Source organism: Thunnus thynnus, chromosome 21, assembly GCF_963924715.1.
Source record: "Thunnus thynnus chromosome 21, fThuThy2.1, whole genome shotgun sequence".
NCBI lineage: Eukaryota > Metazoa > Chordata > Actinopteri > Scombriformes > Scombridae > Thunnus > Thunnus thynnus.
This window is the reverse complement of record NC_089537.1, coordinates 3386540-3402366: the sequence shown is the minus strand read 5'-3', so window position 1 is coordinate 3402366 and position 15827 is coordinate 3386540. Positions and strand designations below refer to the sequence as shown.

The following is a 15827-nucleotide window of genomic DNA, read 5'->3' as shown; positions in this document are numbered from 1 at the left end:
GAAAAGTGTGTGTGTGTGTGTGTGTTTGTAAGTGATTTACTGTATCTGCAGTACTGGAAGAAGCACACAACGTTCTTTATTTGAATAAAACTGTCTTCACAAGAGGCGTTCAGGTACCATATTGAATGTAGGTCACACGTGTTTTAACACCACTCAGGGCCCAACACAGTCACTGTTAAAAATAGGTTGTAGTTATGCAGACAACAGTATTGATTAAAATATAAATGTACCTGAGACAAACAAAAACGTGGCCAAAATGTCTGCTGTGTAGACAAGCTGTAAGTCAAATAGTATCAGCAGTAAACTGTAATCAAGTATCCAAAAAGAAAAGTAGAGTTGATGTCAGATGAAAGCTTTAGAGCTCCAGTTTTGGGGATTTTCATGCTTTCAGATCAGTTGAAGAAGGAACAGAAGGACGAAGAAAGTAGGAAAAAAGGAAACATGATGCAAAGAAAAAGGAAGGAAAGTTGGAAAGTTATGTAACTGTTTTTAAAATATCATTACTTCATGTTTTAGCCAACAATAGAGAGGTCACATGAGGTAAAATGAGTCCTCAATCGGATGCAAAGTAGGGATGTTGCGGTTCCAAGCCATCAGAGGTCAACTATTTGAAGAAAGAGAAAGAAGGAAGGAAGAAGGAAAGAGAACAGGGGAGATGAATAGAGTATACATGATGTCTTACAGTGTGTGTGTCGCCCCCCCCAGGTTGAGTCCAGAGATCTTCCTGAAGAGGCCTGTTGTTGAGGGAAACCGCTGGCGTCTGGACTGCATACTGAAACGCAAAGCGGTGAGCAGAAAACTGTTTCCTGGTTGGTCTGTTTTTAGACTGAAGTCACTAACCTCCATCCTCAGAGAGGAAGATTCATGTCAGTGTTTGGCTTAGCTTAGCACACTTAGCACAAAGACTGGAAGTAGTGGAACCACTTTGTCACCAAATACTCAGGACTCAGATGGGTCAGAGTGAAGAAGCTGGTACTTCACTGTAAGAACAAGTTACTGCAGCAGTTGTTGGACAGTAAATAGTTCAGCAGTGCAATGTCTTACTTTCTGTTTCTTTGTGTGAAATACACACATACAAAATGGAAATAAAACAGCACCGAAGTCATTGGTATGCACTTGTGATGAAGCTATGCTAGCAGTTTCCCTTTGCTTCCAGTCTTTGTGCTAAGCTAGGCTAAACACGTCACACAGCTAGCTCTCTGCTGAGATGAAACTGATGAAACTCTTCTTGTCAACCTTTTTTAAAATACAGAAATGTGCTTAAAATTAAAGACATCTTGGGGTTCGGATGTTTAACTTAAATAGTAAAATAGTGAAAAACTGCCGTTATAATTCCCCACAGCCTATGGTGATGTTTTCAAATGTTGTTTTGTCCAACCAACAGTCCAAAACCCAAAGATAATCTGTTAACTATCTTGCCAAAAAAATAACTAAAATGATTATTTATTATCAAAATAGTTGCTGTTTATTTTTCTGTTGATCGACGAATCAATTAATCAACTAAACGTTGCAGCTGTAGAACAAACTGACCCAGAATGTGTGTGATAGTCTCAGAAAGAGTGGATGGAATAAGATGATTTTAACAACATAAAAAGTGGAAATTAGATGTTAAATGTTAAAAAAGTTCTTCATGTTGAACGTTTAATGTCCACATTGGACTGATGATGAGCTGTGTGTTTGTGTTGTTTCCATAGCAACAAGGCGTGCGGATCTTTGTGATGCTGTACAAGGAGGTGGAGTTAGCTCTGGGCATCAACTCAGGATACAGCAAGAGGACGCTGTTACACCTTCACCCCAACATCAAGGTGAGTGTCTGTGACGTATTTCTACAGGTGTGTCGTACTGTTTACGTACGTTTCTTCTCTTAAATGTTTGGATATTTGTTCTTCAGGTGATGCGTCACCCAGACCACGTCTCCTCCGCCGTCTACCTGTGGGCGCATCATGAGAAGATTATTATCATCGACCAATCGGTAGCCTTCGTGGGCGGGATCGACCTGGCGTACGGTCGCTGGGACGACAAAGAACACCGGCTGACAGACGTTGGGAGTGTGACGCTCTCACAGGTGTCTCATACACACACACACACACACACACACACACACACACACACACACACACACACCTGAACTGACTGACGTTGTTGGTGTCACTTGATCAGTATCCAACATGTAGCAACGACAGGAAATCTGCACCATCTACCTGCTCTCTTTGTTTCTCTCACACACATCCTCACTTCCTCATTTGATTTTTCAGTTTGACTTAATTCAATTTAAGTTTCAGGATTTCAAGTCTCAAACACTGATACACTCACAAACTCAGTAGAAATGCAGATCTGTATGGTTTGTTTATTTATTTTAATTCATTTCAGAATATAACTGATTGTTAACAGATATAATTCCCCCCGTTAGTAAGTGAAGGCTAACAGAGTTAAAGCTTATTTTAATACTTATTTGGCTAAAAATGACTCAAACCACAATCCACCAGTATATCCTGTTCCTGCTTCATTTATGGTTGATTGAAAGTACTGTTGGCATCAACATATAATATCTGTTAGACTGCCACCTATATGTGTTTGTGAAGAACAAATCCGATTTGGCTAAAGTTGTAGAGTTAAAACAGTTTAAAATTAAATTTCTGGTGGGTTAATTAGACTTCATTTCAGCACCATGCACTGTTCAAATAGCATGGTGCAACCACAGTATTAATGCCTTTCATCGTCTGTGGGCAGCATTAGAATTAACAAGCTTATATTCATCGGGATTTTCACGAGCCTTTATTAATAAAAAACAACATCCACCACCAATCCTACCACTGCTTTACATCCTGACTTTGATTTAAAACTGAATAAAAGGTTATATTAAACATTGTGTATCTGTATGTATCTCCATGTTTTGTCTTTTTTTTTTTTTTTAATTTTCAGATATATTGTGTATATTACTATATTAGGGGTTGAGAAAATTCTCCATCTTGGCCAAAAAAAACCTCTAAAAAAAGCTGAGCGCAAAACAGTTTTTCTTATTTTGGGGAAATGGCACCGACAGTATATCAGCACTGTTACTAAAACCCAAATTAATACTGTCTTGTGTTTTGATTCCAAGGCTGAAACTTCCTCTGCCAACATGGCTGCTCCAGCCAACGGCAGCAGTGGCGTTTCCCATGGCAACGGGAGGAACATTTTCACGGTGATGGACTCCGTGGACCAGCCAAAGCTGAAAGGTCAGGGGAGGATGAGGAGGGCCAGGTTCAGCATCAGGAAACACCTGCAGAAACACGGTCTGGCCCACGCTGACAGCGACAGCGACGAGGAGCCCGAAGAGAGTGAGTAGTAGCGTTACACACATATACACAGTTTATACATAAAATGATGCACACACACCAAATACAATTAATTCTTTACACTCAAATAATACTATTTTTACAATGCATGTTTGGTATTTAGATGGTCGACACTCAGTGTGACTTAAAGCGAGTGCACCAAATGCAAAAAGAACCAAGAACCATCTCCTTTCATTGTACTGTTTGGCTCCAGGAGATGCCCATTTGAATGGGCTTCAGGCCAATATGAAAGCCTTTTGTTCCTGTCTTTGGAAAATAATTATAAATAAGTAGAAGAAGCCACTGTCAGCATTTTATATGCATCACAATTAGAGAAGATTTGGTATTCCATTAAGAGATTAATTCTGAAATTATATGATAGCTTGGTAACATTTTTTAATCATTTTTTCAATATGGAAGTGGAACCAAACATTTTAGTTTTACCTTGTGTTTGATCTATTTACAAAACATATGATATGAACATATTTTCTTTTACAGTTGTCCTGTTTTTCTTGTTCTTATGGTTGCGTTAAGGGAAGTAATCAAAGGTTGGTTGGTTCATAAAAAAATTAATTATTTGGGTTTCTTTGGGTTGTGGACAAAACAAGACATTTGAGGACGTCGTCTTGGGCTTTGGGAAACAGTGATCGACATTGTCCTCTATATTTCATTTTATCGAGAAAATAATAAATAGATTGATCAGCAATGAAAGTAATTGTTGGTTGCAGCCCTAAACACAAACGAAAAGACCACTAGCTAACATGCTGTGGCTAGTAAAAGCTAGCTTTTGCATTTTATTGACTCATTGCTACTAGCGACTGCCAGTTGGTTGCTAAAGTTGGTAGCTGCTAATTTTAGCCACAAACTGAACCAGAATTAAATATCTGCGTGACTGTAGAGACTAGCTGATTTGTTTTTTTACTAACTAGGTAACTGGTCTTTATGGAGGCTAATGGAAGCTAGCTTTTGCATTTTATTGACTACATTTACATCCATTTTGCCACGAATGCAACCAGCAACTGCCAGTTGTTTGCAAATGTTAGCCATAAAGTGACCCTCCAATAAATGGCTGTGTGACTGTAGGGACTATAATATATGCTATATTGGTTTCTAAAATTAAATAGCTGATTGTTGTTCTCTATCAAAAACTCTGTTGAATTTGTTTAGATAGCTAATTGCATCTGAATAGCTAACCAGCTGTAGCTAATGGAAGCTAGCTTTTGCATTTTATTGGCTACATGTTGCCACGAATTCAGCTCAACTGCCATTTGGTTGCTAATAACCACAAACTAACCCACTAGTAAATGCCTGTGTGACTGTAGAGAGCTGATTTACTTTCTAAAATTGAATAGCTGATTGTTCTTTTAGAAACCCTATCAACTACTTTATTTATTTTGCTTAGATAGCTAACTTAATAGCTAGTTTTAGAAGCTAGATTTTGCTTTTTTAGAATGCAGTACTGCCATCAAACGCCAAAAGATTCCTCCCAAGATCACAGTGATGGTTTTAATCTTGACAGTATTCAATTAAATTAACAACCTGGTGATAAAAGTTCAAGGTTGATCATAACTTACAGTGTTGTCAATTTGTAATAAAAAAACATTGTTAACTTGAAGTTAATGTATGTCTCAACCACTTCTAGGTATTAAAGTATGTGGCCAGAATGCAAGAACAAAACCTTGAGGATCATTTGGCTTTTTGGTGTTTATAGCTTCTCATCCAGCAGCGATAGACTCGATCTGTGCTGCTGTCTCAGTGTTTATGGACGCTCTGTCTAGGTTGGTCCAGCAGCGTCACCAGCCAACACAATCTGATCCCCAGCAGGCTGGTGGAGCTGAGGGCGGCCACACCTATTGGCCAGTCTCAGGCTGGTGAGTTGGGCCGCTGGTTTGGACGTGGTGGCAGCAGCTGGGTAACAGCGTGACCACCCGCTTTTCAGTGTGCTTTGCTGTGGTTTGGATCTAGATTGGACCGCACGTTGGCTCTCTGTGTGCGAGTGTGAAGCTCTTTTTCTCTGATGTGTCAAAGGTTGATCTCAGTTTGTGTCTTTTTGCATGATCAATCTGTGATGTGGATAAGAGCAGCTGTTTATAGTCAAAAACTACTGTTATTAAATAAAAAGCAATAAACCACAAGGATGAAAATTGTTTAAATAAATGCTGGTGAGTGAAATGAAAAAGGCACAGAGGAAAATAAGGAAAATGAGACGCAGATGCTTAAAATAACTTGAAGTGGACCAGTTGAGTTCCACTATAAACATACCACTTCAAAAGTTTAATCTGATTGTGGGGAAACAACTGCATCCTTCCATTCTCCGCTTTTTTTTTTTTTTTTTTTTAGAAACTCTTGTAGGCCTGGGGTTTGATCTGATTAGATACTGTAGCCTGTAATCACTTTATCTTGTTATGTTTTTTTAAACACTCACAAACACAGCCTGATATTTCTCTCTTGGCATACGTTCCATCTCTGCAGTAAAACAGATGCCGTAGGTTTTTATTAGCTACGGGACAGTTTGCTGCTTGTTTGCCAGGCTCATCTCTGTTTATCCTGCTGATGTGATACAGACGGGTGACAAATTAAAGGAAAAACCAATATGAAGTCTCTTAGTAAGGTGTTGGGTCAACATGTGCCTCCAGAACAGCTTCAGAGCACCTTGACATTGATTCTACAGTGTCTGAACTCTACTGGAGGAAGGAACACCATTCTTTTGAAAAGATATTCCCTCATTTGGTGTTGTGATGATGGTGGCGGAGAACGCTGTCTAACACATCGGTCCAAAATCTCCCGTAAGTGTTCAACTGGGTTGAAGATCTGGTGACTGTGAAGGTCATAGCATATGATTCACATCATTTTCATACTCATCAAACCATTCAGTGACCCCTCGTGTCCTGTGAATTCGGGGCATTGTCTTCCTGGAAGAGACCACTCCCATCAGGATAAAGGTGATCACTCACAACAACTTTGTATTGATTTGTAGTGACCCTTCCCTCTAAGGGGACAATTGGACCCAAACCATGCCAGTAAAATGCCCCCCAAAGCATAACAGAGCCACCAGATCCCCTCACTGTAGGGGTCAAACATTCACACCTGGACCAGTTTTTCCTTTAATTTGTTACCTGTCTGTAGATGTGAAGTGTCAGAGATGAACATGAGGCAAACATCTGCCAATGTAAACAAATACAGAGAAAAACATGCTCCATTATTATTATATTTATAATCCCATTATTTACATCAGTATACTACAATCTATAGTGTTGTGTTTCAGGTAAGTCAACAAAAGAAGTCTCTGTGACCCTCTCTGCTGCTCTCAGCTGCTGTTTGAGGTGTTAATCTTGACTGTAATACTTGTCTTCCTTCCAGCTGCTGTTTCATTTCTTTAAAAGTGCTGTCAAAGCATTTTCCAAACACTGTTGTATCACTGTCTCGGTACTTTGGTTTAACTACTGTAAACAGATTAGACCTTGGTGGAGATGATTAGAGGCCTCCTTCCTCTCAGTGACAAATTTCCTTCACTGAAGAGGATAAACATGAGCTAGAAACCAGCACCAGATGCTTATAATGTTTAGTTCTGTCTGTTAATGGTTGTCCTAAAATTAAATGTCAGAAAATATATGTTGTTAGCAAATTAAATGCTAATAATTATTTTGTGGTTATGTTTGGTTTTTTTTTTTTATGTATGTTACCACAATGAAACATTTAGAAAATCAGTGGAGTTTCGAGTTTTCTTGTCATTTTCTTTTGTAATCTCACTCTACTTTAGATTATTTAGGTTATTCTATGTTTTTGTTATTGGCTGCATGTCAAGACAAAAACCAAAAATGCAGTAGTCCATCTCCTAATACCTTCTGACTTTCCTGCATTCATTCCCCACTAAATAGATATTAAAAAGTATCAAATTTCCTCTCCAAAATCTCTTTATAGATTTTTTCTTTCCTGCTGTAGACAGTTACATTAGTTAAAAGGTTGTAGGGAGACGTTCTGCATCTATAAACTATAAGTGAGACTAATGCAGCAGTAGATTGCGCTGCAGGAAGCTGTTTAATCCTTTCTTGTGGAGTTACAGTAGCAAACACTGTCACTACTGCAGCTACAGTAGCTTGGAAGCTCATCCACTCACTGTGGACAGGTCAAGATTTTAGCATAAACATACATTAAGTTAAATGTATCAATTATTCTGCAGTTGATGAATCCATCCTTCAATCTTATCTGGGTCGAGTCCATAGACTGCATAAAAATAATGGACGTAGCCACCGTGACGTCACCCATTGGTTTGTGGACTGTGGTTTGAAGCGTTTGGCATCTTTACCGTTGCCATCTCGGTTTTTTGGAGCCAGAAGTGATGAGAAATGACCATATTTGGACGAGAGCGTGGAGCTGGGGAGTAGCTCCCCAGGGTCCAACTACAGCAACCACCGCAGTGGTGGTGACTTGTCAATCACAACGTAGCCACGCCCTAAAGCATACCCTCCTTTATCGTCTATTTTACTCTAAATGGGACCATAATTTACAAAATGAACATCATGCTGTATTGAAGAAGACTTGAAACTAGTGATCAAGACCATAATCTCATTAGGAAAGTGTTTACTAAGATAATAAATCTATACAAACACACTTCTTTCTGGAGCCAGTAGAGTCGCCACCTGCTGGCCATTAGAGAGAATGCAGGTTTAAGCTTCCCGCTTGGTCGAGTCATGCTAATAGATTATATTACTAGGAATTATCGTTATACAGTATATACAGCTGGGAATTAATGACAAAAATAAATGTCAATAAATTCACGTATTTGATAAATAATTATAGGCCTTATTTTTCCTACTGGTTTCCATCATTCTTTGACTGGTATGACCATGAAACAGGTGTTAAATTTCATTCTATGTGGTATTAAAAAGATCTTAAAAAGTCTTAGATTAGGTGAACCCTGTCCCCATCCATCTCAACTCTTGATATAGATCAGTGTTTGCCTGCAGTCTGAATGTTCCTGTATATATGAGTTAATGATCGTCTCTTGATTGTGTTTGATTGGTCAACGACATTCAGAACTTTATTAACTCCAGAAACCAAAACCTGGTCTAGACTACCAGGGTTGAATAAAGTTTCTGAGTTCTTAAAACGTTCCTGGAAAATTTCCTGCAGTCAAGACTGGTTTTTGGAAGTTTATTGTCATCACCTGATGATCAATAAATAACTATTTTTGTATTTGTGTTTTTTAGGAAGTGGTTCAATACGTAGTCTGAACACGGGGGTGGGAGAGTTGTTTGGAAACACGCGGTTCTGGCACGGAAAAGATTACTGCAACTTTGTGCACAAAGATTGGATCCAGCTAGACAAACCGTTCGATGGTAAGAGAACCTTCGCCTCTCTCGCTCACCATGTCCACGTATATCTCTGCAGAGAATGAAGCATCTATCCTGTCTGTGCTGCTTTAGATTTCATAGACAGGCACACAACTCCCAGAATGCCTTGGCATGACATTGCTTCAGTGGTTCATGGGAAAGCTGCTCGGGACGTGGCCAGACACTTCATCCAGCGGTGGAACTTCACTAAGGTCAGAGGTTGTGCTATCATGGTTCTAGCATACAAAAGGCATTGAGAGCGTCTCGTTAACCAGAAGTATCAGTTTTGATCCCAGCAATAGTTTGTTTGTTAGTTCTGTCTGCTTGTTAGTTTCTTGTGCAAGACACCAACATTTTAATTCCTGTTTATTTACTGGAAGTCGCTCTAATGGAAAGCATTATCTAAATGCCTAAAATAAGTCTGTTTTGTTATCTTCTGTTGCAGATTTATACCTTTATTTTGATAGTTGAGAGTGTAGAGACATACAGGGAATTGGGACATCCAAGCAGCTAACTCTTCAGTCAAGCTCTGACTCAGCCTTTTTGGGTCTTGTCCCACAGCGCAGCGACGATCAGCCATCTGCATCTACTTCTCTGAAATCTGCAGCTTCAGGCAGCAGTGTTTTGTTGTAACCTCTGTTTGACTCTTTCCTCCTATTTCTTCACCAGCTTGTGAAGCCAAAGTACCGCTCTCTGTCGTACCCGTATCTGCTGCCCAAGTCTCACACCACCGCCGGAGAGCAGCGATACCAAGTCCCCAACTGCACCCACGCCAAAGTCCAGGTTGGTTTGTTTCCACAGAGTTATTTTTATTTCATCTTGCATTTTGTTGTTATTCTGCTGGCTTCCACTTCACTTCTCACAACAACGTCAGTTGTGTCTTTGCTATCTGAGTTTATTTTATTTCAGTTGACTTTTTGACAAAGTGCTGGCACCTCCACAATGACAGACCTACAGTACGTTCTAATTGGGTTTTGAGTCTACGAAAAAGTGACAAAATCCAGTCTAGTCACATGAAGTCACACAGTCAGTATACTTTATAAAATGCAGTACACAAGGGAAATGGAAGAGCTTCTCACAGCTGGAAGAATTAAAACAAACTGATGAGAAGGCTCCAGGAAGATGTCAGAAAACAAAAACTGTTAGTATTAGTGTTTATACTAACACTAATAGTAATGACTAGTATTAAATCATTGGAAAAATATTTTGCTCTGCCTTTGTTAAGTTTTATTAGCAGCTTTCCAAACAGTCTCTACTGTTAGCTACAGTATCCAGGAAGCTCATTGTCTCACAAATGTTGATTGTAACAAATAGTCAAATTAACTTAGATGTATTCATTATTTTGTAATTTAGTAATCCATTTATAAGTTTTCTGCCACCCTTCTGGGTCCAGGTCATGTTAAATGATTGAACTAGAAATTACTGTTACATACAGCTGGGAAGTTGTGACAAAAATGTGATGCAATTGTTAATAAATTCATGCACTTAATAAATAATTATAGGTCTTATTGTCCCTACTTGTCTCCCATCATTCTTTGCCTGGTATGACTGTGAAAAAGGAATTAAGCTGCATTCTATACCGTTTTAAAAAGGTCTTAAAAACTTGTGCATTGCAGTTTGATGGAAGTATATACATCTTGTATTATTACATTTCAGTATCAAAACCATACAGTACATGAATTTTCTACGGTAATTGCAAGAAAATTACAATACAACATTAAATGGTGCATACGGTATAGTAGTATGGTAGTTTGTAGCACTGAAATGGGACAAAAAAGTGTTTGTCAGTCCTCTAAATTGCAAAAATAAACGTCATAACATTAGAGTGAAGAGACTTGGACGACTTGTGATGTTTATTTCAGTTTCATGGTGTATGTTTTTCATCATCATTAGTGTCTAAAAGGGTGAAGTACAAACATTTCATCCACACTGAAACTGAATTTGAACTTCCTCTTTGCAAACTGTAAGTTAAAGCTTTCATGAAACATTGCAGCGTCTTTCCTACAGAAGACTGAACACATGATTTCCCTCACGTCTCCCTTCTCTCAGATCCTTCGCTCAGCTTCTGACTGGTCTGCCGGCATCAAATACCACGAGGAGTCCATCCACAACGCCTACGTCGAAACCATCAAGAACAGCCAACACTTCATCTACATAGAGGTACTTATCTGTCGACTGTACATCAGAGGCACCATTCAACACCCACGTTTATCAACCCAGTACATACTATTATACCACAACAATGGGAAATATGGCTGAAAGGTGTCTGTTGAAATAGTATTTCAGGATATCTCAAACATAGTTCTGGTCGACTGAGTTTTGTCAAACTGCAGGTAACCACAGCAACAACACTGATTGCAAAACCAACTGTAACCAGGGATTAACGGTCCAATAAACATTATTCACAACTCTGCTTGAGGTTTTCCATCCACCGTTCCTAATGCTGCAACAATGTTACCTCGAACTTCTGACGAAAGAGTTTTTTGGGGCTGCGAATCTTTTCCAGTAAAAGCACTGAGTCAATGGTTAGTTAATGGAAACTGGGAGTGTGCAGTCTCCTAGTAAGTACACAAGGCCGGACCAGTTCGGCTTGTTGAGAAGTATTTATTTTGACATTTAGGTGTGATAATTGGATTTTCTTTAAATGCAAACCAACTTAGTGACAGTTAGTTTACCTTGTGAGGCAGCTGGATTCGCGAGATCACGACATGACGAGATGTGTGAGAATTGTGAGATGTGTCCGAACCACCGGCGGTTCAAACCAATCAATGTCCTTCGAGGATTCTTGCATGATCTTGTGAATCCTACTGCCTCGCAAGGTAAGACGGTGATAGACAGATGGTTCATCCAATCACCTGCCAAGTATTTTTTGAAAGTTCCTGCCCTTTTCCAAACAGTTGCCAAGGACGACTGATGGTCCTGTGTTGCAAACCATCTGGTGCATCAGGTTACTGGTTAAGGTGTTTACATGCACTTCAGTAACCGTGTTACTTCCACCATTCTGCACCAATCTGATGTCTTAAAGTGGACATAACATAACATCCTTTTTGTGATTTTCTGTCATTTTTATACTGTTATGATGTCGGATATTAAACATGGTCAAAGTTCATAAACTTGAGATGAACGTTTGTAAAAATGCTCCCTCAAGTCAAAAGCCAGAGCTTCAACCTGCTCTGAACTTTCCATTTGCAAAGTTACCTCTGTTTCCTCATTGAACTGACGTCAGATTGTTCACACATGCCCACAAACAGCCGTTTGTTACGTAGTCTTCATTGCTAAAGTTGTTCCTTGGTTTGTTAGCGTTGTCCACTCTCATGTTTCAAATTAGATTTTGGCTCCAACATGTACGGACGTATTTGAGAAGTTGACATTTTTGAGTAAAGAAGGAGAAAAAGAAGTGAAATCCTGTTATGTAGTTTGTTTATGTCATCTCCGGAGTCGGAGGAAGCTTCCTGAAGCTGACCAATCAGAACAGAGTGAGCGGGGCCTTAAAGAGACAGGAGCTAAAACGGCCTGTTTCAGACAGAGGCTGAACTGAGGGGCTGCATAAATGAAATGCAGTTTCCGTAATTAGGTTTGAGGATTAGAGAGATTCCTCCAGTTATATTTTTATATTCTCCTGGAGAACACCAATTTCTTGACCATGTAAACAGGTAACCAGGTTTCTAATTAGCGTTTCATGTACAGGGAGGACTCTAAGTGTAAATAAATTGGTTTCTACAGCTGAACAGTTAAACTTGGACACATTTACGCTGTAAAAAAAAACTATGCACACTCGGTCCAACGCCTGTCTTGTTTGTGTGAACTTTCACAACTGTTAACACTTTGTAAAAACTGTGAACATCTTAGTTTTAAGAAAAGCAACAGTAGAAGCATATTTTCAGTGTATAAATGTGACCTGAGAGCGGAATAATGAAAGTTAATTGTTCATTTATAGACGTGTGATTGTTTGTTTGTTTTTCTTTCAGAATCAGTTCTTCATCAGCTGTGCAGACAACAGGCACGTTTTCAACAAGATAGGAGACACTATTGCTGAGCGCATCATCAGAGCGTATAGGTAACACACACACACACACACCACGCACGGTTTATCAGCTACTACATTAAAGTAAATTAGCACATACCTTTTTGTATATCTGCTTTGTGTGGTTAGCATTACCTTAGACAGACAGACACACATAATACACACACACACACACACACACACTCTTACATTGTCTTTGTATGTGTGTACACTTGGCCTTATCTTGAAATGATTTCCCAGAAAAACATAACTACTGTACATACACACACATACAGTGTATGCTGACGGGTGTGATCCTGTTCTGCTCATTGTGTACTGATTTCATATCATAAGTCATGTTTGACTTGGCTGCTTTGAACATTTATCTGAATAGTTTCCTATTTAATGTGCCGTCTCTCTCTCTCTCTCTCTGATGTTTTGTTGTCAGGGGGATCAGAGCTTATCAGAGGGCACACATCCTGCCCAAAACACAATCACATGGACACACACACTAACACACAAACCTCACCTGCTTTCTTCTAGAAGCTTAAATGTTTCTCACGGTTTGGGTGTAAGATGAAAGGAGAACATTGTGAAGTGTTGAAACAAACTTCGTTGTGCAGAGTGTTTGTCTTAAACTGCCAAAAGCTGTCCAGCAGTTTATTAGGTAACAATGAATTTAGACCAAACAGCCGCCATCATAGATCAAGATGTAATGTGATGTAATGATTCAAACTAAAATATAATCTAGGAAAATTATAAAACATTCAGTCTTCAGTCAGTTCAAATGGCAGATGCATCAGCTTGACTCTTTCTTGAAGGGAGAACTTTACATGTTTTTCAGTGTGTGTTTATTCACCCAAGACTGATACACACTGTACAGTTAAAACTCAAAACTCTCTGAATTTCTGTTTTTTCTGTTATTTGCACCTGGTCTATTCTTCCTGTTTATAAGCGTTTATGAATTTGAGTCACTATGGTTCTCAATTTTCTCAAATTTGCATCCACTGATTCGTCTCACCTTCAGTTTTTTTATTAATGTATTTTTTTAAATTCATTTTCAACAACATAATACATTAAATATACCTACAATTAAGACAAGACATACCAAAAACCACGACATAAGAGCAAACACAAATACAAAAATCAGCAGTATTCACAACCTGGTGCATTTATAAAATGCTGTTTGTATGTACTTAAACTGTTATATTCGTTACCCCCATACTTATAACTCTTGACCATTCCTCTTTCAAGTATATTGCTATTGGTGACCAGTCCCTTACGAACTCCTCAAGAGTGCCTCTTAACACATATGAAAGTCTTTTCAATGGCAAAATGGACATAAGTTTTTCATACCACATTAGGATATTAGGGGGCTCTTCGTCCAGCCATTTTTGTAATATTGTGAGTTTTAACACACCTTTTGAACATTTCTCAGCAGCGTTTGGACAAAGTCATTTAGTGTTGGGGTGCTGCTAAAAGCAACCACCATGTCCTGCATTGATGACATATTTTCCTGCTATGTCCTTTACTGGGACACATCAGGATGCATTAGTGTTTACTCTACAAAAGATATGTGGTCAAAAGCCTCCCAGATCACCTCAGCAAGTGGTTTGAGTGATCGGATCACAATGTGTCTTGGTGGTTTACACTTGTATTTAGCACTGTTCACTTGTCAATTGCCTAAAACACATTTTAAAACCAAGTGTCAAAGTGTAAACAAGGACCTCACTTCCAATCATATGCAAAGTGCTTTTGCACTCGTCTCTCACTCTGGCTGTAAAACTGCTGAACCACACAGTTACTGAGAAGACCATTATGATTTTATGGTAAGCTTAGAAGAACTGAAGCATCTCTTTCCTTAACTTCCTGACCTGCCTCATAAAATAGTCATTAGGGAGGAAGACAAGAGAGCCAGACTAAAACATCAGTTGCACCAATATTTTCAGTACATATAACAGTAACAAGACAGTCTAGCACAGAAATGCTTAACATATGTTTGAGGTTGGGGTATAGTTAAAATTTAATCAGTTAATTTATTAAAATTATTTATGTTAAAAGGGGCTTTTTGTGCGATTTTCTGTTATTTATATACTGTTATTATGTCAGATGGTCAAAGTTCCAAAACTTGAGGTGAACGTATGTAAAAATGCTGCCTTCAAGTCAGAAGTCAGGGCTTCAACCTGCTCTGACGTTACCTGTTTCTCCATTGAACTGACATCAGATCATTAATGCATCACCGCCGCTCTGTAGTCTTTGTTGCTAAGGTTGTTCAACAGGTTGTTCTTGTTGTCCACTCTCATATTTTGGATCTAAATCAGGCTCCAACATGCATGACATAATTGAGAAATTTATATTTAGAGTAGAGAATGAGGAAAAAGTGGTGACATCCTCCTACTACTGTTTGTTTTTTGTTCCTCCAGAGTTGGAAAGAAGCCTCACGAGAGCAGGAAACTAACCATAAAAGGAGCCTTAAAGGACCACTATAAGATAAATAAAGAGTTTTTAACTGGAAATCATGCAAAGATATTCCAGTAGAGCCCCAGAATATAAATATAGTCCTGGAAACGTGCAGAATGTGTCCTTTTAAAAAACAAACCCAGTATCAGCTGGTTTCTAGAGGAGATGTTGACATCTTAAATCTGAAAACCTCCTTGTTGCTGATAAAAGGTTAACGCTCCCTCCTCCTCCTCATCCTTGTCCATGTGTATTTTTGATAATAGTTAATTGAAAGTGTGTGTCTTGGTGGCAATTTAAAAAAAACAAACATTTTAATTAACTAATCTTAAATAGACGTCTGATTGTGAAGGTGTTTGCTTCACTGACATGTTTCTCAGCTTGTCACTGTCATGGTTACTCTTTCCTCCAGTCTACCTTCTTTCCAAAAATGTGTGTTTTTACTTCTCTGTTTCTAGCCTGGTTGGTGGAGATTTAAAGAGTGTTTGCTCACATCCAGCTTCTTCAGTAAACCTCAGGGATGATGCAGATATGGCTGATAGATTTGTGACTGTGAAGCCTCAACAACACTGTTTGAACATTGTTCAGTGTTCTTGCATTTTTGCAGGTCACTATCTGATTAGTTGGAAAGTTAACATCTGTGGCCTTTGTTAGTTTTTGAGTTGTACTTCATCCGATAATATTTCATTAATAAAAAACCCATTATATTCAGGATGT

General features: G+C 38.8%; 1 protein-coding gene across 2 annotated transcripts in view; it reads left to right on the top strand.

The window, feature by feature from the left end:
* pld1b (phospholipase D1b) overlaps positions 1-15827 on the top strand; it is a 55435-nt gene that overhangs the window by 30628 nt on the left and 8980 nt on the right. For both annotated transcript variants that reach the window (XM_067577686.1, XM_067577685.1), the window contains exons 12-20: positions 706-787; positions 1695-1805; positions 1892-2065; positions 3101-3320; positions 8528-8656; positions 8744-8862; positions 9320-9433; positions 10700-10810; positions 12619-12707. In XM_067577686.1, the coding sequence (XP_067433787.1) occupies positions 706-787; positions 1695-1805; positions 1892-2065; positions 3101-3320; positions 8528-8656; positions 8744-8862; positions 9320-9433; positions 10700-10810; positions 12619-12707 (1149 nt within the window). The remainder of the gene's footprint in view (positions 1-705; positions 788-1694; positions 1806-1891; positions 2066-3100; positions 3321-8527; positions 8657-8743; positions 8863-9319; positions 9434-10699; positions 10811-12618; positions 12708-15827) is intronic.